Source organism: Penicillium longicatenatum, assembly GCF_028827895.1.
Source record: "Penicillium longicatenatum strain IBT 33135 chromosome Unknown contig_7_segment0_segment0, whole genome shotgun sequence".
Taxonomy (NCBI): domain Eukaryota; kingdom Fungi; phylum Ascomycota; class Eurotiomycetes; order Eurotiales; family Aspergillaceae; genus Penicillium; species Penicillium longicatenatum.
In genome coordinates this window covers 1154617-1174517 of record NW_026643124.1, presented here as the reverse complement: position 1 = coordinate 1174517, position 19901 = coordinate 1154617, and the positions used below count along the sequence as shown (strand labels likewise).

General features: G+C 51.7%; 6 protein-coding genes across 6 annotated transcripts; 1 reads left to right on the top strand and 5 right to left on the bottom strand.

Moving 5' to 3' along the window:
- Positions 1 to 735: 735 nt before the first annotated feature.
- Positions 736 to 3475, bottom strand: N7484_010695 (KilA-N domain-containing protein; the record flags this gene model as incomplete). Its single annotated transcript, XM_057121082.1, has 5 exons — positions 736 to 2011; positions 2068 to 2200; positions 2255 to 2446; positions 2529 to 3202; positions 3411 to 3475. The coding sequence occupies 5 exons, from the start codon at positions 3473 to 3475 to the stop codon at positions 736 to 738; spliced, it is 2340 nt and encodes a 779-aa protein (XP_056966836.1).
- Positions 3476 to 8295: 4820 nt separating this feature from the next.
- On the top strand, positions 8296 to 9321 carry N7484_010694 (uncharacterized protein; the record flags this gene model as incomplete). The annotated part of the gene is made up of 2 exons (XM_057121081.1): positions 8296 to 9098; positions 9210 to 9321. The coding sequence occupies 2 exons, from the start codon at positions 8296 to 8298 to the stop codon at positions 9319 to 9321; spliced, it is 915 nt and encodes a 304-aa protein (XP_056966835.1).
- A 434-nt stretch (positions 9322 to 9755) lies between these two features.
- Positions 9756 to 12202, bottom strand: N7484_010693 (DUF803 domain membrane protein; the record flags this gene model as incomplete). Its single annotated transcript, XM_057121080.1, has 2 exons — positions 9756 to 11393; positions 11450 to 12202. The coding sequence occupies 2 exons, from the start codon at positions 12200 to 12202 to the stop codon at positions 9756 to 9758; spliced, it is 2391 nt and encodes a 796-aa protein (XP_056966834.1).
- A 1045-nt stretch (positions 12203 to 13247) lies between these two features.
- N7484_010692 (putative Patatin-like serine hydrolase) lies at positions 13248 to 15216 on the bottom strand (the record flags this gene model as incomplete). The annotated part of the gene is made up of 3 exons (XM_057121079.1): positions 13248 to 14466; positions 14518 to 15094; positions 15150 to 15216. 3 exons carry the CDS (start codon positions 15214 to 15216, stop codon positions 13248 to 13250), a joined length of 1863 nt encoding a protein of 620 aa, XP_056966833.1.
- An 824-nt stretch (positions 15217 to 16040) lies between these two features.
- N7484_010691 (MOSC domain protein) lies at positions 16041 to 17325 on the bottom strand (the record flags this gene model as incomplete). Its single annotated transcript, XM_057121078.1, has 2 exons — positions 16041 to 17246; positions 17311 to 17325. The coding sequence occupies 2 exons, from the start codon at positions 17323 to 17325 to the stop codon at positions 16041 to 16043; spliced, it is 1221 nt and encodes a 406-aa protein (XP_056966832.1).
- A 278-nt stretch (positions 17326 to 17603) lies between these two features.
- N7484_010690 (serine hydroxymethyltransferase) lies at positions 17604 to 19409 on the bottom strand (the record flags this gene model as incomplete). The annotated part of the gene is made up of 5 exons (XM_057121077.1): positions 17604 to 18748; positions 18808 to 18945; positions 19002 to 19095; positions 19148 to 19204; positions 19266 to 19409. The coding sequence occupies 5 exons, from the start codon at positions 19407 to 19409 to the stop codon at positions 17604 to 17606; spliced, it is 1578 nt and encodes a 525-aa protein (XP_056966831.1).
- Between the last annotated feature and the right edge of the window lie 492 nt (positions 19410 to 19901).

The following is a 19901-nucleotide window of genomic DNA, read 5'->3' as shown; positions in this document are numbered from 1 at the left end:
CGATTTAAGAATTTTAACCAGAAACAATGTATCGCCCAAAGGTAGAAGCAACTCGAAATCAGCTGAGTTCATGAACATTCATTACCATCATATCGTCTCTCTAAAACATAACCATGGAGGGTAAGATGAACCCACGGATGCCAGGAAAGAAGACCATTTTCTGCCCAAAAGAGAAAAAACTGAAAGGCCCAAAAGCATGACGCACTTAAACGAGAAAGTAAATCAAAAGGCGATGTAGGAAAGATCGCACACATAAAAGATTCGTTACAGGAGATTCGTGTCATCATAGTCATCAAGGTGGGTTTGTAGAAGGCCCATGCAAAGCATCATTCTCCGTTTCCCGTGTCATCAGTCTGCAGAATAAAAAGGACTTTCAACCAGAGTTGAAGAGAAGATTCGTCAAACCCGAGATACAACCAGGGAGGTCAAGTGAAAATAACCCAAAATCCAAAATAAAAATGCATGCCCCCAAAGGATTCGTGGTGAGAATGGTATGGAGAACCACTTTCTCGGTCGTGGCAGAGAACTTCCCGAGTGGGTGTGCTAAGAAAATCAAATCGTGAATGTCCCAAGTCTGCGGTTATCCATGAAGCACCACAGTCTATCAGCAAATCCCCAGAAAAAAAAAAAAAAAAAAAAACTCCAGCCAGCGCAGAGAAAAGTGTGTTGTTAAAACACATGACAAAGAGACGACAAGCAATAGGGCGGCTGAGGGGTTGTTGATGTTTTTTTGTTTCAGCGACGACGTCCAGCCATGACAGCAGTCTTCATGGGCTGCAAGATAGGGGCACCACCGACAGGACCACCCAGAGTGGTATCGGTGATAGTCTTGCGACGCTTGGTTTCATACCCATCACCACTCTCGGGGCGGGCCACCTCGTCGTCCTCACGCATCCGCTTGCCGCCCGAGCCTCCCAGAGATCCGTTCATGGTGGCCATGGAGTAAGGATCGGAGACGCCGTTGGCAGGGGTACCACGGGTGTCACTAACGGCGTTGTAGAGGGTGGTAGCTGCCGAGGGACGCGGGGGAGTGTTGTACCCGGAAGTCCAGTGTGGCGGAGGTCCGCTCACGCTAGTACGGGGGGTCATGCGGCCCGAACCGTTCTGCTGTGGCGACCCGGTCATTTCGGGAGTCAGTTGCTGGTGTTCTCCTGTAAGAGATCCGACTGATGGGTTGGTAGAGTACGTGTACGATCCGCGATTGGTACCATAAGCGGACCCCTGGTCCTGCAGGTACTCGGGCTCGTGCGGTGGCACCGATTCCTCGGGACCGTTGTTCTGCGAGTACCGTTCAGACTTCAACTCCGGAGTTTCCGTCTCAGGGGCACCTGGGGCGCGACCGGTCGGAGGAGCCATTTCACTCTTCAGATAATTGACGGCCGGGAGAGATTGCGAATACTGGGGCAGACCGGACTGGGTCATTGGTGTGTGCGGAGCGTACTGCGAGTGAGACTGAGGCGGAGCGGTGTAGTAGGGCTTGGAACTATCGTAGCCAGACTGTCCCTGGTAGGGTGGCATGGCTTGCATGTTGTTACCCGGGGGAGTGGTAGCCGGCGTGGTTGGCAAGGAACGCTGCTGGTGGCTCAATGTCGTGTCAATCGAAAGTGGCTGAGAGTGCGGCACTCCCGAGTTCATGGCCTGGCCACCCCATTCGTACGAGCTCCCTTGGTTCGTCACACCCATCAGGCTGGATGCACTGGCTGGAGGAGTGGGAAAGGCTCGATCCATCCCGGGACGGCCCATGGAAGACGGTTGTGACATTTGAGAAGACATGGGGGTCTGCATCGCATGGTGATGCAAGGTCGAGGGTTGCGGCGCCGTTGGGGTGCGCTGAGGCCCAGCGGGAGGACCTTCCATCCTTTGTCGCTGGGATTCTTGCACGACCATGTTTGTTCGGTTTTGATTGGCTGGGTGGTACAGCAGGCCGCCGATGTTGTGCACAAACAATGGGTACAAAAGGTCAGTGATCTTCTCCTTGTTGGCAAATTCCAACGCTCGCTCAAATGGAATCCTGATTAAACTGTCAGTTGGACGCTAGGGGTTCCGCGGTTCGGGGGTTGCACATACCAGACACCCTTCAAATGCATGGGGCCAATCTTCACCACGTGGCGCAACTTTTCACTTTTCAGGATCCCATCGCGACGACCACGAGTCATTCCAGCGACGTTCAATAGTTTGGTGCCGTTGATCATGTGGTTGTCTGTTGATCGTGTTAGATTGACCATGAAAATCAATTGCCCTTGTTTTTACTCACCCTCTCTTCGCGCAACGCAGACTCCCTTCGCCTCCACCTGATAGCAAAGGCTACCCTCATCTTCCCAAAGAGTCGCAGTGACGCGTGGCTTCGCCCCTGGGGGAGCGACTTGGCCGGTTGTATCATACACATAGCCCTGCAGTGGTGCTCCGGTGCTGTTGCCGTATCCACTGGGAACTTGGTGATTGCCTACTATATTATCGTTAGCTTTCTTTTTTTAATTCTCCTGAAATTTTCCCCCCTCATCTCACGCCCCATGTATGAAAATACTCACCACCTGGTAGAGGCAAAATCTGGGGTGCCATCTGACCGCCCATCGAGCTTGTTGGTGGGGGATGTCCGGTCGGCGGTGAAGTGACCCCATTGGCATATCCATATTGCGGGTACGACGGGTTATAATTGGAAACGGGCTGCAAGACCGGCGGTTGTTGATGATAAGGATAATGCGACATCGCACCCGCAGTGGCCGCCTGCGACTGATATGATTGCGCGGAAGACATATGGGAATGCACGTCCATGTAGGGTGGGCCTTGGTTCATGCTGCCGAGCGAGGTCGGGCTGGGGTAGTAGGCCTCGTTGGGCACGATGGAATACTCCGAATCCAGCGACAGGCGACCCTGTGTAGCTAGATCGGCGGGTGGACTGCGGGGATCGTGGACGGCCGACGCCTCGGATAGACTGGTACGAGCGCTACCGCTCACGCTGGCGTCTTGATAACCACGAGATGGGGCTTGGGGAGCCGTCGGCAAGCTGAGGGCGGGTAGCTTATCGCCCGACAACAGCGGTCTTTCGGCCGCGTGGTGGTTGTACCAGGGGATGTCAGCAGGACCGCGGGTGTGGACCTGCGAAATCGACGGCAGCTCCAGCTTTTCGGTTTCACGGGGGAACACTGGAGAGGAGTAGGCAGGGGGAGGGGAAGACGTTAGACGACGGGCTGAGGAATGTAATCTCTAGTCCGACGAGCTTTAGGAGAGTAAAAAAAACCCCCGATTCTTTTGTTTTGTTTGGTTTTCCTTTCTTTCCTGTCCTTTTGAAAGAAATGGGCTTTTTTGGTCTGCACGGTAATCCGGGGCACAGGGCGCAAAGTAAACTTCCTTGTCTTCAGCGCTGGAAATGGGAGGGGAAATGGCTCAGCTGTCGCAATGGTCGCAATCACGCAACAATGGAGAGCTCGAGGAGTAGATGCGCCAGGGTTAAGGGCAAAGAGCAGTCATCAAACATTAATCGTGACAAAACATGAAGAGCAGAAGCAGTGCAGGCAGCATGCAAGAAGTAGTCCAAAGTGGAGATGCTTAGAAAGGGAGATATGCAAACGCACACCGTTTGGAGAAGGGATACGCTGAGCCGCAGGAGATGACTAAGAAGGCTGGGAAAGAAGAGAAGAATGTTCAGAAAACCCGGCCACCTTTTCCACCTTTTGTCTCTTTTTTTCTCAACCGAAATAGCATCGAATCACCGTGTGGGACCAGAAAGTGGAGGTGCGATCGAGTCAACCGCCACCACGCAAGGACGGTAACTAGTGAAAATCCGTTAATTACAATACAAAATAGAAAATGCAGGGACATGAGAGGACTGGGCCAGAAACCGAGAAAAAAGGGAAAAAAGAAAAAATCCGAAAACCCCCCAAAGCTCCAATCCACACACCAAAACCAAGAAACGGATCCACTGAGCTGAGGATCCTGGTCTGTGTGACAAGCACCGCGCTGATCGTCCCCGCTAGGTACTGCCACGCACTATACATCACATTGACTACGATAGTTCGGCTTCCTATACAATAACCCGCGGGCAACGGACAAATTGGGTATCATATTGAATGCCATTATTGATTCCATGGTTGACTCCCGGGCCCACCAACGAGATCCATGGAATCGGCGATTTGACTAGAGGTGCTAGAGGGCACACAATGAGGATGGTAGTCTCGACTCCGATCGACGGAGGTCTTCCCCTCTTTTCCCCGTGCAAGACATTTTGCGGCTGCAGAAGCACGGTCGATTACCCGAGTTTCAGAACAGCGCTTAACTATTGACATGCCCTAGATGAAACTGCAATCCATTTCTACCGTCTCTTACGATGGCGCTACGATTGGAGTGGATTCTGCTTCTCCATCTCCTGTCTCCCTTCTCACGCTGAGATCTCCCCGAGAAACTACCGCGCGAGAGATGCTCTGCAAGGTGAGAGACACGGACGTGGGTCTTCAGCGGCCCGTCGATCGTTGGGAATAAATCATCGCGCGATAAGGCGGCCCGTGAGTAACGGTGGAGTTGGGCGCGTCACACTGGCAAAAAAAGAAATTCGAAAAAGAAATTATCAATACCACGATAATAATAATATGTCACTAATAAATCGAAAAAAGAAAAGAAAAAAAGAGCGGGAATCAGTGGTTCAGAGAGCACCACGAAACACGGGTGGCTTGAGTCGATCAAGGGTCTGTTCTCTCTTCCATCCCTGTTCAGTCCTACGTCCGGATTGCAATGCCCCGTGACGATATTCTAGAGCCCAGCAAGGGGAGTCTCCAGGACAAAGCTATACACCGCCAGTTGTGTTCATCCCTTGCATCGATCTTCAGTAGAGGAGGGCCTTCCACGGTAGAGCGGGTTGACAGATGTCAACCCCGGGGGATGTGGGATTTCCCCGTACTGGATCCATGTTTCCAATTCCTTTAATTCCATGCGTATTACGTTCATGCCCCTTTTTTCGGCTATCAGGATTCCCCTTTTCCTTGGCCCTGGATCTCCTTTTTTTCGTTTTTGCGTATTTCCTTTTTCTCATTGCAAATAAATTAGCTGACTGTATCATTCGCCCCCACTGAGTTACAGTGATTATTAGTGGCGTTGGGGAGGGGGGCCGGGGGAAACTCGGGAAGAAACGGGGCGCGGAAATCAGAAACGTAGACGGAGTTCTTGCGCAGAAGTGGAGGAGTCGGAAAAAGCAGGTACCACTTGTTCTCTCAACTCCATAAAAAGGGCCCAGATCCCTGCTATCGACGGCCCGATACCCGCTGCGCAGCGTACATGTAGACCCCAGAGTTAATCCCTAACCCACTTCAGACCGAATATATTAATTGAATAATTCCTTCCAATAGCGACGACCCTCCCACCCCCTCTTTTGCGCCATTCCTTCATCTCTGTTTTCTTTTTCTGTGTTCTTTTTCTTTTTCCTGCCTCCACTTCCGCGCTAGTCGAGCGGATCGGGGCTTTCGGAAGTAATCAAAAAAGCTATGACCATCTCCTCTGGTCTCCACTCGCCTGAAATGAAGGCCTTGTGATGTATCATCTTCCCCGAACCACCGTTAATTCAAATTCACGTAAGGAGACTAATGGCCGTGACGATCTTTCGTGGAACCATCGGATAATGATAGCACCGGGAGCATCTCGCAGTTACCGGCTCGGGGCGCACCTCCACTTAGTTTTATTGTGACCATTATACTGTATCGATCGACGGGTTCGTCCCGTACCTTGCAGCGACGAGTTACCCTGCAGCCAGTCCGTGCAGATTGCTATGACAGGTTTCACCAGGGGGGATCTTTAAAGCTATCGTCAACCGGTGGTGGTCCGGACGGATGAGTGCTAGACTGCTATAGTGCCCTGAGAAGGTGTCCGGGATCGGCCCTCTGGTCGACTTAGGGCCTTTCTGAGGTGGGACAGAAGGAGCAGGGATGTCCCCTGATGGGCTGCGATGTGTTGTACAGGTGATGGGGGACTCCGTCATTTGGCAACCCCCGTATCGAGTCGCCGGTCAAGTCTAGATTTCTTCCAATCGCCTTACACGAATAATAACGCACCACGTCCTTGAGCCCGTGCAACCTGATTTAACCTCGCATTGCGTCCCGTGAGATCGACTGCACGTTCAGAATAATCGTGGACCAACCCATGTTGGGCCATTCCTCCGAACCATTTCGCTAGGGTGGCCCGGGCCAAAAGGTGTAACGACACTAACCACAAGGTGGGGACTCATCCGGCCGCTGATTGGTCGTCAGCCCCTCTGTTGCTGCAACCGCCCGCCGATCGACGATCCGACCGGACAATGACTGGCCGTCGACATCACCACGTAGCGGGCTAGATCATGGTGGATTCACCGCCAGTTGCTCTTTTCCCCCCTTGCGTGCAGACGTGGCACAGGTCCTTGTTTTGGTGTGGAGCTCACCGTTGACTCTGGATCAAATGCCAATTTCCCACTTTTTCCACCATAACAGAAGGAGAAGGAAAATCAACGTCGTGGAAATACCCATCGGGTGCCGGTGGTTATTGCCATGTTCCCGTCATGTTTGGTGGGATCCCGGGGTTTTTTACGGAGTACGGAGTACTTCGGTGGGAGAAAGAGCAATGATCGGCACGACGTCAGCACGATAAGATGTATGTACGACATTACTGCAAGTACAAAAATAAATTAGTTCAAAGTCAACTCCCCTCTTCATACACCGCTTGAAGAATGTGCATGTCTCTCGACTCTGCACTGACTTTGGGGGGGAATCGTCACATTCTCGAAGCATGCCATCCTGCAGGTCTCTGGCAGTCTGGGGTGCGATGCTGGGGATGCAGACTCACCGCTGCTTCGATCTGACTTTCAACTGGTGAATGTCTCGCTATCTCGCTATCTAGGGATAATGTCGTGGCTTGGATGAACTGGCGGTCGTGTTTCGCTTCCCCGCCATCCCATCCCTTGAAAGCACGTCGCATTGAGTTTTCATGTGGGCGTGCCCAGGTGCCTGGACCGATTTCGAGATTTCTAGGCCCCCGTAGAAAGTAGATGCTGGGATATGCTGGGATGGGCTGGGATGGGCTGGGTGTAGGTGGGCTCGGACATGCGATATGCTCCTGATGGGTAGTCCGGTCATCCCCACGTTTTTCTGCTAAGTTTCTTTTTTTTTCTTCTTAAGATAATGCATCTATCTACGCACAGCGGGTAGGTGCCAGTGCCACACGGGGCCAGTCACGTACGGACAGAATGCAGTGGGAGTCGCGCGGATTGCAGCAGGCTTCTGGAAGGTGATGTTAGATGAGTCCGTCCTCGTATAGTAGCAAGGTTTGCATGGTCCCTGTGTTGGCGCCAATATCGAAGGCTGCACTTAGCATAGATCTGACCGGCATGGAATGTAGCCCGTAGAACACGTCCAAGTCTCTATCTGCCTATTTAAGCCATGTGGCATGTGGCCATTGCTCAAGGACTACACTCTGTTTACTTTGGATATACAAGCCAATCTATGGAATGCATCCCAGCCTTATGCTGTATCTCAGGGGCATGTGACCTGAGATCAGTGGTACAGAATGCATGCACGTGGTATATCGTTCCGAGGTTATGTTGGTGAGGTTAGAGTAGCATATGACACCTGCCATTAGATAGCTGTCACTGTACTTGAAACATTAGTGGTGTGCATTGCCCCATGCGCAAGTGATAGGTTTGGTCACGCTGTTCCAAGTTGATTGGCGTGGATCTCATGGGGAACCTCTCAATCAAGCATTTGAGAGCTGTTTCAGCGAGTGTGTCAAATACTTCCACATACCTCGGCTTCTTCATAAAATTGTTCACGCTTGTTGATTTTAATCTTTTCGAATTCAATTCAAGCTTCGGGGCCTTCTAATGTTGAAATTCTGTCTCCGTCCTGTCTATTCTCCGCTCCCCAGATCATACATATGCATATGCATTTCTCACAATATATATTGCCTGTCGATCGATTACCAGCAACCACTTCACCAACACAACTGCGCCTTGGATAAATCTTGAGTACCTATAGTAGCTTACGCAGAATCAGATAATCTCATTAAGACCAATAAATCAGATAAGCACTGACCAAGTAACTGTGCACGGCATCCACGTCCCACGTGACACCGCATACCCTATCCAAAAGTAGCAAAACCCAAACACTGGATGAACCATGGATCACCTCCGCCCGGGCCAACGGCCAACAATGAACCTTGGAAGATCTCCAACGACAATCCTCATCTCATGTCAACAATATCCCTTCCGCCCCTCACATCCCCACGAAACCTCACTTCCCCAAACACGAAAGTACACCTTCAAACCCCTCGCGACTCAACCACGTCATGCCCGATACAATATTCCCCCGCAAACGACCCCCTTCCCCGCAGAATTGCAAAAAATTCGACTCCTGGAACTCCTCCTCAACCGGTCACCAGAGACACCGAGCCGGCTACGCCGGAACAGCTACATGGCGCGATACCCGGGCCTTAAAACTAGAGCGACAGTTTCGGAGCGGAGATTGTCTACGCGAGGAAGATCATGTTCCCTCGTCGCGGTCGCGCGCATTCGATGGGACATGTGGATCGCATGATCAAGAACACGATCAGCTAGATAAGAAGGATACATCCATCAATGGTGCTGGGGAGTGGAGATGGGTCAGCGACGCAGAAGCCAAGCGCTCACAGTTAGGCGTTAGAGACATCCGCAGTTTCATGGGAGTGGGCAAACGGAGTTCCGGTGACGAGATACGGACAATTGAGAAAAAACAGAAAGTTATAAGCCATGCGCCATCCATGGGCCCGGGTGATCGTGCAGTCTCGAAGTCGGTGATCAACATACCCACGCGTCCATCTGCAGATCCATCTACCAAACCGTCCAATATATTCGTCGGCACGACGGTCTTTATCAACGGCTCGACCCTCCCGTTAATTTCTGACCACAGATTGAAACGTCTGCTTGTCGATCACGGCGCTCAGATCTCCATTCACATGGCGCGGAAGACTGTCTCGCATGTGATTATCGGACAGCCAAATGCGACATTGAACGAGACTACTTTTGGTGCCGGAGGGGGCCTTGCGGCTAGGAAACTTCAGCAGGAGATTGCGAGGGGTGGGTGGAAGGGAGTTAGGGTGGTTGGTGTGGAATGGTATGTACTCAATACCTACTTTGCATTTTATGGGGTTGATAGATCAGCAGACCTATGGTCTATACGATTTGTGGATGACTTTGGGGATTATTACTGATCTAATTATACTAGGGTTCTCGAAAGCATTAATGCTGGAAAACGGCTTGCTGAGTCTCGGTTTGCCGTTTTGAATGTTGCACCGAAGAAACAGCAGAGTATTGCTGGGATTTTTGGCCGTACTTAACCGTGCTGCAAGAGTTACTGTGACACATTCTTATGTTTTGCTTGTTTTTTTTTTTTTTTTTTTTTCGTGCATTGCATTCGGCACGGCGTTGCATATGACATTGCATGGCATAGCGTTGGGTGGCTTTCTGCAGTGTACCGATGGCGTTGGATAAGCTCAAGATACCCTTTCATTCATATGGTTGCCGGAAAGCTCGTTTTACTGAAAAGATTATATCCATGACCAAACTACACACTAAATTAGACGTGGAAGTTTCGAATATAATTTTCAATCATAATGCATTATCGTCATCTATCATGACATTCATATTCATACATGGTGTGTTGGGACTAATCCTAGTATCAATTGATACCACATGTTCATAAAATCCAGTAAACGCCTTGAAATGCAGTACAAAGAACAGATATAGATGGCATCCAGCCCTAAATCAAGTATCAGACAAATGCGCCACCCCGACCGTCCGTTCTGTCCTCTGGTGGCTCGCCGTCATGACTGCTCAGCTCAGACATATGCCGACGCCAGCCACTGTTTTGGCGAGACACGCGAATAGGGCGAGTGTTCTCGGTGTCTTGAGCTTCTGTAGACGAGGTTATGGAAGCAACCCCCATATCGGACGAGTCAGACGAGACAGATCTCACACCCATAGCAGTCTCATCGGGCAAAGGTGGAAGAGGGTTGGGACGGCGGTGCGTAGAGAAGGAGGACTGAGATGGTGGTGGAGCGCGGCCATGAGATGAGGAATTTGTCCGTGTGCGATTGCGGTCGCGAGCGCTGGAGGGCGGTAGCTGCCAGCCATCATACTCCTCGACATGCTCTGGCGACGCTGCTTGTCGGACCGGCGGAAGATAGTAAGGATTCGACGCAGAAGCACCTGGTGAAGAGTAAAGTGCATGATGATGGTCTTCGTACGGCGGGAAGGCTGCTGTCGACATGGACGACACAGAGTCTCCATGAGGGCGGCTGGTGCGTAATGGTTGGGGTTGGACTTCATTGGCATCCGACTCGCTGCTCGACCAGCGCTCCAACTTCTCACCAAGACTCTCCTCGGGCTGCTGTGTTCGAGAATCACCCTTCACAAGACCCAGTCGTTCTTCTTCCGTCCCTGAGTTTGTGGTCCGACGAAGAATACCACGGGGTGGACTGGCAGGGCGCTTGGGGGATGGATCACGATGTGGTTTCATGCGGCTCAGCATGCTGTTGAAGGAGAATTGACGGCGCGCGGTGTTTACTGGAGGCTCAAGACTCGGTTCATCGACTTTCTCATCAGCCCAGGCAATGGATCGAGGGGTGTCGCTGCGCTCACGGCCAAAGCGGGTGGCCGCAGCACCATGGTATTCCGTGTCAATCACGTCGCCATCCCGAGTCCCTGGAGTACCCTGTAGCCCGGCATTCTTTTCGTCCTGTTCCTTCAATGGAATCCACTGCTGATTGTGACGCAGACTTGACATTCGGGACCGAGTGTCAGAGAGGAATGAATGTCCGCTTTGCTTGGTGGTTGGTCTTTCATCTTCATCCTCTGGATCAGGGAAGTGGGACATGCCGAGCGGTGGGAATTGTTGCTTGATTGAGGGTGATCGAGGGGTGGATGTACGAGACATCGTAGGTCCTTCTCCGAGGACAGTTTTCCGCCGGCGGAGGCCGTCCCATTCAATGATTTCGTTTTCACCCGGAGGTTTGAGGGTATCCTCATGTTTATCGTGGAAGAAGCGCCGAGCCTCATCGGACTCCATGGTGCGACGAGCAGTCGAGATGCGGCGAATGATAGAGGCTGCACCGCGGATAGAGTCTGCCCTGGGCTCCGACTCTGGCTCCTCCTGGGTGACAACCTCACGAATTTGGTCCAAGTCACCCTTGAAGACGGCAGCGTCGGGAACATCCTTGGCTGATTTCGATATCTGGAGAAGGACGACACCGGTGCAAATCTGCAAGAATCCCATAATCACAGTTGCGATTTCCGTGGCAGTACCCTTGAATCCTTGGAACAGGATGGCAGAGGTTACAATCGTGGCACTGGTAAACATGACATAGTAGGTCGGCGTGACGAGGGCTGCATTGAAAATGTTCAGCGCTTTCTGCATGCCTGTCAGTATAGGTATTTGAAAACAAGACACTCGACAAAAAAACTTACATTCAAGAAGATAATCTCCGTCAGCAATGTGCAAACAACGAAGACAAGTAAAACCCAGAGAAACCACTGTTTATACTGTGGCTCTCCCCCGATCCAGGCTATAATCGCCGATCCAAGACCTTGGGTCGCTACCACACTTAAACCACCAACCATGCTGCAAATGCTGATGTAGACGAACATGCTCTTCTTGCCATAACGGGGACCTGCCCAGAAGGCAGTAAATATAGATCCGACAATGATGACACCTGCGTACGTCAAGAATCCAGGCGCGATAACATAGTGTTGCATTTCTTGAATGTTGCTGACTGAGGACTGCTCGGGCGCATTCATCGCAATCACCACTGACCCAACAATGCATGAGAAGCAGCCGACTTTGCCCACAAAGCTCAGTCGTTCCTTGAGAAAAATTGCAGACAAGATCGTAGTAATCACCACGGACAAGGCACCTAGAGGTGTGACCAGGATAGCGTCGACGAAAGCGTAGGCAACAAAGTTGCAGATTTCGCCAATAATCATCAGGGTCATGCCAGTCCACCAAAGGACATTCTTCAGATAGCCATATCCCTCTCCAGCTTCTTCATTGTACTTGACATTTGCCCTGAGAAGGCCAATCTTCTTCAAAACGAACGATACACCAATAAAGACGCCCGATGCGACCGCAAGAGAAACGCCGATGGCCTTGTAATAGGATGGGCGCCCGCTCGAGTCAGCACGAGCGAGGAGGGATTCGTGCGATGATATATGGGCATCCATGGTGAGAGGGGTGAATGAGTTGAGGGTTTTAGGAACAGCACTGGCCAGCAGTGGGAAAGTCGCAAGGACGGAGTCGTCCGAAGACGTAACTCGGCGACTACTGAGACACTTTATTCAGGCCACTTTGCGCAGTCGGCGTCTCGCCTAATTGTTGGTTGTTTTTGATCCAATAAACTCCCCAAAACCTGGAAACAGATTCGAATTCAATAAACAGTTGAGACGAACTCGTTTGGAATTTGGTGAGAACTGGGTTCGGAAAGGCGATCGTGGAATGTTTCTGGAAGCCACAGGCGGGGGCGATCGGCGTTGGAATGTTGACGCCGGAATCGAGTGTCGAAGTGAAACTTTAGAACGAGGAAGGTGAAGAGATTGTCAGTACAGGGGTTGTAGGGAGAAAGATAAAATAATCGAGAAATAAAAGGGCTAGAGAGAAGATAGGGGAAGAGCCAAAACAAAGATGGCTGGGCCTTGTGGGGAAACCGTAATCGTGTCAGCGACCTGCACAGTACATCAAGTGGGGCGCACCTGCCGCACGATCAGCGGTACCTGCCAGGTACCACGCAGACACATGGTAGCGGTGATTGCACGTTGCTATATTTGAGACTTGATCTGCCATTGGACGGACTGTGCCACACTACGACGATGATCTAATCCAGACGTATGAAGGGTCCTGTGCGTCAAATAGAAGAGTCGTCAAGTAGACGATCATTACTACTTTGTCGAGATAACCTTGTTTTAAACTCAGGGTCTATGTACTGTGATTCGCATTACTACCTCGGTACCTAATATACACCTTCAGTAGGAAATAGAGCACCTGATCATAAGTGTCATCATTCATCATTGCCCCCGTCTAGAAAACGGGGATGGAGCTCCTGATAAGAAATCTCTCCCGATTATTGCGCCGAGACACCGTGTTTCCGACCCTCGGGCCCATGCCTTTCTCCGTCTCATATGAAGGGTATCCAGTAGAGAAACACATAAAGAAAATGAAAACAAACAGAAAATGACTGAAACGACGAACGAGCCTAAAATGAATGCAACGGAATCATCGCACATGATAACTGGGCTTGCGTTGCCGGTTCACCACGGGTGGTGCCTCGTCAACGGGGTAAGGCGGGCGCACCATGCCGGACATCGGAGCTTGAGTATGTGTGAATAGCGGAGCTGGCATTGGTACTCCTCCCGAATCATCCTGCGATGGGTACGGAATGGGTGTCTTGGGTGGAACTGGTGGTGGTGGCATGCCGGCATGGAATGTTTGTTCGCCACTATGACGGGGAGAGGGTTGTGAGGATGGTCGGCCGTACTCGTTATTATTGCTTGGGTAGGGGAGCTCGGCGCTCGAGTGGCGGATCGGAGAAATGGGATAACTATCGTGAGGAGTGGGATGGGCTGGAAGTGAGTTGTCTTCCGGAGGTGCCGTCACCGTCACGGCCGCGGGGAGAGGTGGTGATCCATGCGGCCGATACATCTCGACAGGCTCGGCAGGTAGTTCCACAGCAAAGGCGTTCGAAGGTGGCGGCACCGAGAAGGTGGGTACATGCGTTGAGACAGAAATCTCCTCTCGCTCCAGGTCAAATGACAGGTCATCGCGGTCACCACCGGCCGCCGCGTGGTCCGCCAAGCGCTTGTTCATGCGGTCAATCTTGGCGAACTTGACGCCTGCGTCCAAAATCATCTTCTTGACTTCGGGCTTGGCCAAGTATCGTCGTGTATTGGTGCTGATGTCTGCAAGGCGGTTCCACTCGTTCATGCCAAACTCACCCACTCCAACCTCAACATTGAGACGGTAGTAGTTATCCTTGCTGACATGTCGCTTGGCAAGCGTGTCCCGCAGCATTTCTTGGTGGATATCTTCACAACCCTCGATCTTGGTCATCAGTCGGCGTCGCGCCTCGGCGAATGTGCCTATCGAGTCGCCAAAGAAATCTTCCCACCATTCATGCTGCTGGCTATTGGTGCCTGACGGTCGACGTCCCGTCCCCACGCTGACAAAAACACCGACCTCCCGACCAGGCCACTCATTCACAATTGCCTCATCGAGCACTTGTGGTGCCGGGTTGAAGGTGCCGGGTCCTTCGTCAATGAAGACGTGTTGGCCGATCTGAATAGGCTTGAAGGCGAGCCCGGTGGCTGAAGTGGCACGGCCGGCTTGCCAAATTGTGCAGTCAAACTCCGGCGGGGGTTCTCGGCGAGAATCGTAGGAGCGTAAGAACACTACTGGTCCGTTGCGCGGGGTGCCCTTGAAGAGCGCGGTAACCGCACTGTAGATTAGATTAGCATTGAGATTCAAACGGTGTAACGGGGAGCCTTACGTCTTGGTCCGGTGTTCCCGGTTATCGTAGAGTGTGGCTTCCGGGTTACCCCAGCGCATCCCATTAAGGAAGGTTGACCCTCTTGAAGTTTGTGTCTGGGAATATGAAGCGCCAGATGTGCTGAAGCTTCCCCTACTCAGAGAGCGCTGAGGCGCTGAGTTCGGGCTATATGGGAGACTCGCAATGGATGCGCGAGCGTTGGAATTGTTGGGCAAGTCATTGCCCTCGGTTTCAAAGACGGTGTGTTCCCGTACGCATTCTCGGATGGCCTCCTCCAATTTAGACGCCTTGAATAATGTTGATCGATAAGGAATACCGGCAATGGTCTTGTCTGTTTCAAACACTTTGCGGGTCATGCGAACGTAGACTTCCTTGCATGTCTCGAGGTCAAGGCGGAGACGTCCGAGCATGAGAGCAATCAAACCACCAGTGCCGGTTCCCACAATCAAGTCAAAATGCTCGCAGGGCTTGGGAATTTGGTCGCGACGAGGAGGTTTGCCTTCACATTCGACGTAGGTGCGGTACATAAGTTCCTGTAGTAAGATGAGCATGGAGTAGCCGCGAACACCACCTCCATCTGTTATCCAGTCAGCCTCGGGCTTGGGTACGTGGGGTAATTTCGTCACACTTACCCAGAGATAGAATCCGCAACGGCGGACCCTTCGTGGTATCTTTGCGACGCAGATTGGCCGAATCCATGGCGACTGCGACTGTTGTGTGAAGCGATAAAGATCGCTTTTTTTTTCTCGCCCTGCAGCGGCAACTTACCCCCGGCGGGGTCTAGTAGCGCCTTATGCACCGAAGCCGCGGGACAGCTGACGCCTGACCGGTCGGGTGCAGAGCGTGGGAGGGAAAGTGTGACACTGGTTACACGAGTAATCTAGTGCAGCTCTCAGTTGAGATGTGACAGGATGAGGAAAGATCCAGCAGGTTCCGAACAGGCAGCGGTGTTCGATTGATTGGGGGGCTTAGTCCAGTCAAGCCACAGTATGCGGATCAAAGTTCCTGGTCTTGCAGAGTTGTAAGACGACAGCAAATACCCAACAGAATAAATTCAAGTCGGAAATGAACAATAGGTTATTATTGGAAATTGAATCCACTTGCAACTCATTAACCCATGGATCAAGTCCGCAATTTAGAAATCAGGTGACCGTGTGGCGGTGTATTCGCGAGTTTTTGAACTGACGTAATTGTGGCTGTGTATGTCCGGAAGTACCGATAAGCGCTGCACTATTGGTTCCAGTGGAGATGCCATGAAGACTTCAAGTATTGGATATTGGGTAGATAAGTAAGGTGCACTATTTGCAATTTGAAGTAATACTATTGAGTACGTAGTGTGTACTTGCTCACCATAGCTCTCTATCGTAATCATCACATCAACAATACGAAATAAGACCGTATTATTCTCAGCCCTAGAATTAAGTTTGATTGTATATAGGACCAATCTTGAAGGTTGACTTGCGTATTCGTAAAGTTTCAGTACTAATTGGTGAGACCAGGCCAATCTGAAGAAAGTCAGCAAACTAAACCCAAACAGCAAAGAAGTCAGACTCCATACCGGTAACAGTCCGCTCATTACTACGCGCCACCACCCCAACCTCATCGCCTACCCGAATTATATCCCCGTGACCCGTCCAATGCAGGAACGAATACCGGCCAAAAACAGGGCTGAACTTAGCCCCTCGATCCACCCGCCGATCTTTCATCAACTTCTTCAGCACCATGCCGGTTTCACCCTCAGCCATGCTTCCGGTCTCATAATCGACATTCAGACTCTGACATCTTACACAGTTCCCCGTCAGCAATAGACGAGCCTTTGTAGGCCCTACGACAAGCTCAGTCCAAAAGTCTTCTTCAAAAGCTGAATCAGCACCTGACACAACAATGTTGGGCCGGAACTTAGTATGATCCATTTCCTCTCCCTCCGGGAGTCGGGCAGAGACATCATCGATCGAAGCCTGGGAGATAACTAGAAACGGGGCGCAGTCGGCAAAGCTGATACGTGTTTGGCGGATTCTAACGAGCAGGCAATGTGTGCCCCATACCCAGCTGGTGATAATGAGGGCGGCAGCCGGTAAAGCCACTTGAGGAGTCAAATCATCATTCGCCATCATGCCGATGGGAATATTGATCGCCCAGATGAGGATGAAGAGCCAGATAAGGAGCAATGGGACAATTTTGCGCCAAATGTGCGCCACGGCTTCGTACCAGATCGTCCGCCAGGGCGTTTTATTTCGTTTTTCCGGCGCCATTGTACCCAGGACTTTTCTCGAGTTACTTCCCAGGTACGCTAGGATGACTGGAAATCCGAAGCATTCGCTGAACCAATCGTTATATTCGGCACCCATATCATATCCAGTCGTTGGGCTCTTGTGCATCATGACCTGGAGTTTCTTTTTACCCTTAACCGACATCGGGCGCAGTGGAATCTCTAGGTACTTGGGCTCGCGTGGCTTTGGATCTGAGACTTCTTGAGGCGTTGGAGGATTGTATGTCACAATGACTTTCCCGGTGTCATGTTTGGTAGTGGGGAATTCTACCGCAGTCTGGAAAAGTCCCATTTCCGGGAAATGTGGAATGTGCATGTTCTTCAGTGTCGCTTCAGGGCCATCTTTGCCTGCTTCAACCTTCAGAAGCATAAATCGACGATCGAATTGTAGACCTACGGAAGTAAGGACGGCCGCATCGAGAGAGGCTGGTCGGAGGGATTTAATCGGATAAAGATAGAGCTGGAGGGTTCACTAAGAGCCTGTACTTTCTTTTTTTTTTTTTGGCACGATCACTTGGGCATACCTGACTGATCTTCATGGTCACGGTTGTAGTGGCCGAATTGATTTGAAAGTGAAGGACACAATCACGGGCAAGACTCCGTTATCTCTCCGCAGCCTTGTCGGAGAAGGTCCGCGCTTATCGGTTATCTTCCCCAACTACGTCAGCGATGAAGTTTGTCGCATAGAGACAAACAACATCCCGCCATGTTTACAGTTTCATTTGAAAGTTATATGGTCTTATCAGTCATATTCGTGTTGAGTCATAGGGGAATATACATAGATGATGAAAAGGAAAAGGGATAAAAAAAAAAAAATCTACTGGTCCTTGGCCCAAGGCAGGCTGAATGTGCCAACCCAATCCTCCACCTCCTGTCGTAGCAATACAATCTCTGAGACCTCCTCGCCCTCGCCCAAGAACTCAAAGAATGCCTTGAGAGTACCAGGGTTCTTAGCTCCACGAGACTGTGCTTGCTCACGGGCAGCCTTGTCCAGCTTCTGGGTCAAGGTGACAACGCGGTCAACAATGTCAGCGACCCGGCGGAAGTCCTCAGGCTGGAAGCCACGGGAGGTCATGGCTGGAGTACCGATACGCAGACCACCGGGCTTGAGGGCTGACTTATCGCCGGGCACGGTGTTCTTGTTGCTGGCCACACCGCACAACTCCAGAACCCGCTCGACACGGGCACCATCGACACCACGGTTCTTCAGGTCGACCAGGATCAGATGGTTGTCGGTACCACCGGAAACAATGTTGTATCCAAGACCACCATTGCTGGTAGACTCGCCAAGTCGCTCAGCCAGCGCCTTTGCGTTGGCGAGCACAGCCTTCTGGTACTCCTGGAAGTCAGCAGACTGAGCCTGCTTCAGTGCCACGGCCAGCGCGGTGATAGTGTGGTTGTGAGGACCACCCTGGTGGCCGGGGAAGACGGAGGCATTGATAGGGTTCTCCAGGTCGTACATCTCCTTGTTGCCCTTCTTGTCAGTACGACGCAGGCCCTTGCGGTAGAAGATCATAGCACCACGGGGACCGCGCAGAGACTTGTGGGTGGTGGTGGTCACCACGTCGGAATAGGGGAATGGAGATGGCATCACGTCGGCCGCAACAAGACCGGAGATGTGGGCCATGTCAGTCAACAGGTATGCGCCTACGGAGTCAGCGATCGCACGCATGCGGGGGTAGTCGACGAGACGGCTGTACGCGGAGGCACCGGCCACAATCAGCTTGGGACGGTACAGCTGAGCCTGCTTCTCCAGTGCATCGTAATCAATCAGGCCGGTAGACTCATCCAGGCGGTAGGGCAGGGTCTCGAAGTATTTGGAGATGGCAGAAATCTTCTTGGTCGGGGTCTGGTAACCGTGGGACAGGTGGCCGCCGTGGGGCAGGTCCAGACCCATGAGGCGGTCGTGGGTGTTCAGCAAAGCCGAGTATGCGTACAGGTTAGCGGGCGAGCCGGACAAGGCTGTGATAATGTTAGCGCTGCTCAGTCCATGTTCAATAACAGTCAGGGTGGCACCATACGCTGCACGTTCACACCCCACTCTTCCGGGTTAAGACGGAAGGTTTCCAGCGCGCGCTGCTGGCACAGACGCTCGGAAGCATCAATGTGCTCATTTCCACCATAGTACCGGGCACCTGGATATCCCTCGGAGTACTTGTCTGATATGCAATTAGAGATTGTCTTCATCCGGAGGCCGGGTACGGTCTCTACATACTCTGCATCACACTGCCTAGGGCATCGAGAACAGCTTGTGATGTGAAGTTTTCAGAGGGAATCAAGTTGATAAAGTGCTTCTGGCGGTTTTTTTCCTAAAATGCAGTGTCAGTGAATGCTCGTATAAAGCTCGAGGCAATGACGTACCTTCTCCAGAATGTTGTAGATAGCGGGGTCCGAGTCCTGCAGGGAGGACGAGAGAAGCTGTATAGAGCGTTAGCCTTGCTGTCCCAATGGCATGAATACCCATTGGACTCGATTATACCTTTTGCTGGGCATCTCGGTTGAATGAGGATACTCCCCGCACGAGAGGGGTGGTTCTAGGGACGAAGGCGCGAGGGGAGACGGCGGTGGTACGAACGCTCCCGAGGGAAAGGCGAGCAAGACGCCCACAACGAGCAAGAGACATGGCGACGATGGGAAAAGTAGACACAATTGTTGTGATAGGGAAGCCGCAGCCTTTAATACTGCGGAGTGCCGGTCGCACCTTCCCCGTTGCCCGCGGAAAGCGGAAAACCACACTAGACCCGTTGTAGCTCACCGCCTGGTCCGTGCACCGCGGGTCCCTTTTTATTTTGCCGAATCGAATCCTCCCTTCTTTTCTTCTTCACACAACTAAAACCAAAATGAAGAGATGGCGTTCTATCTGTGTCAGCACTCGTCGGTGTTGGCCTTCTGGGCCGGTGCTGGACGGGCGCTGCTGAGAGATCCCGCGCCCCATCACCATCCATGAGGGATCATACTATCCGATTGGCATTGTTGTGTAGAGCTATTGCTGAATAGCTCGTATTTTGATTTAGCCAAGTAATGAATAGATGAATACATGTTGATTGATTCTTACATTCTTATCTACTTATCTACGTATCATGGTTCTGTTATTATTCCAACGTGCTCTGATTTG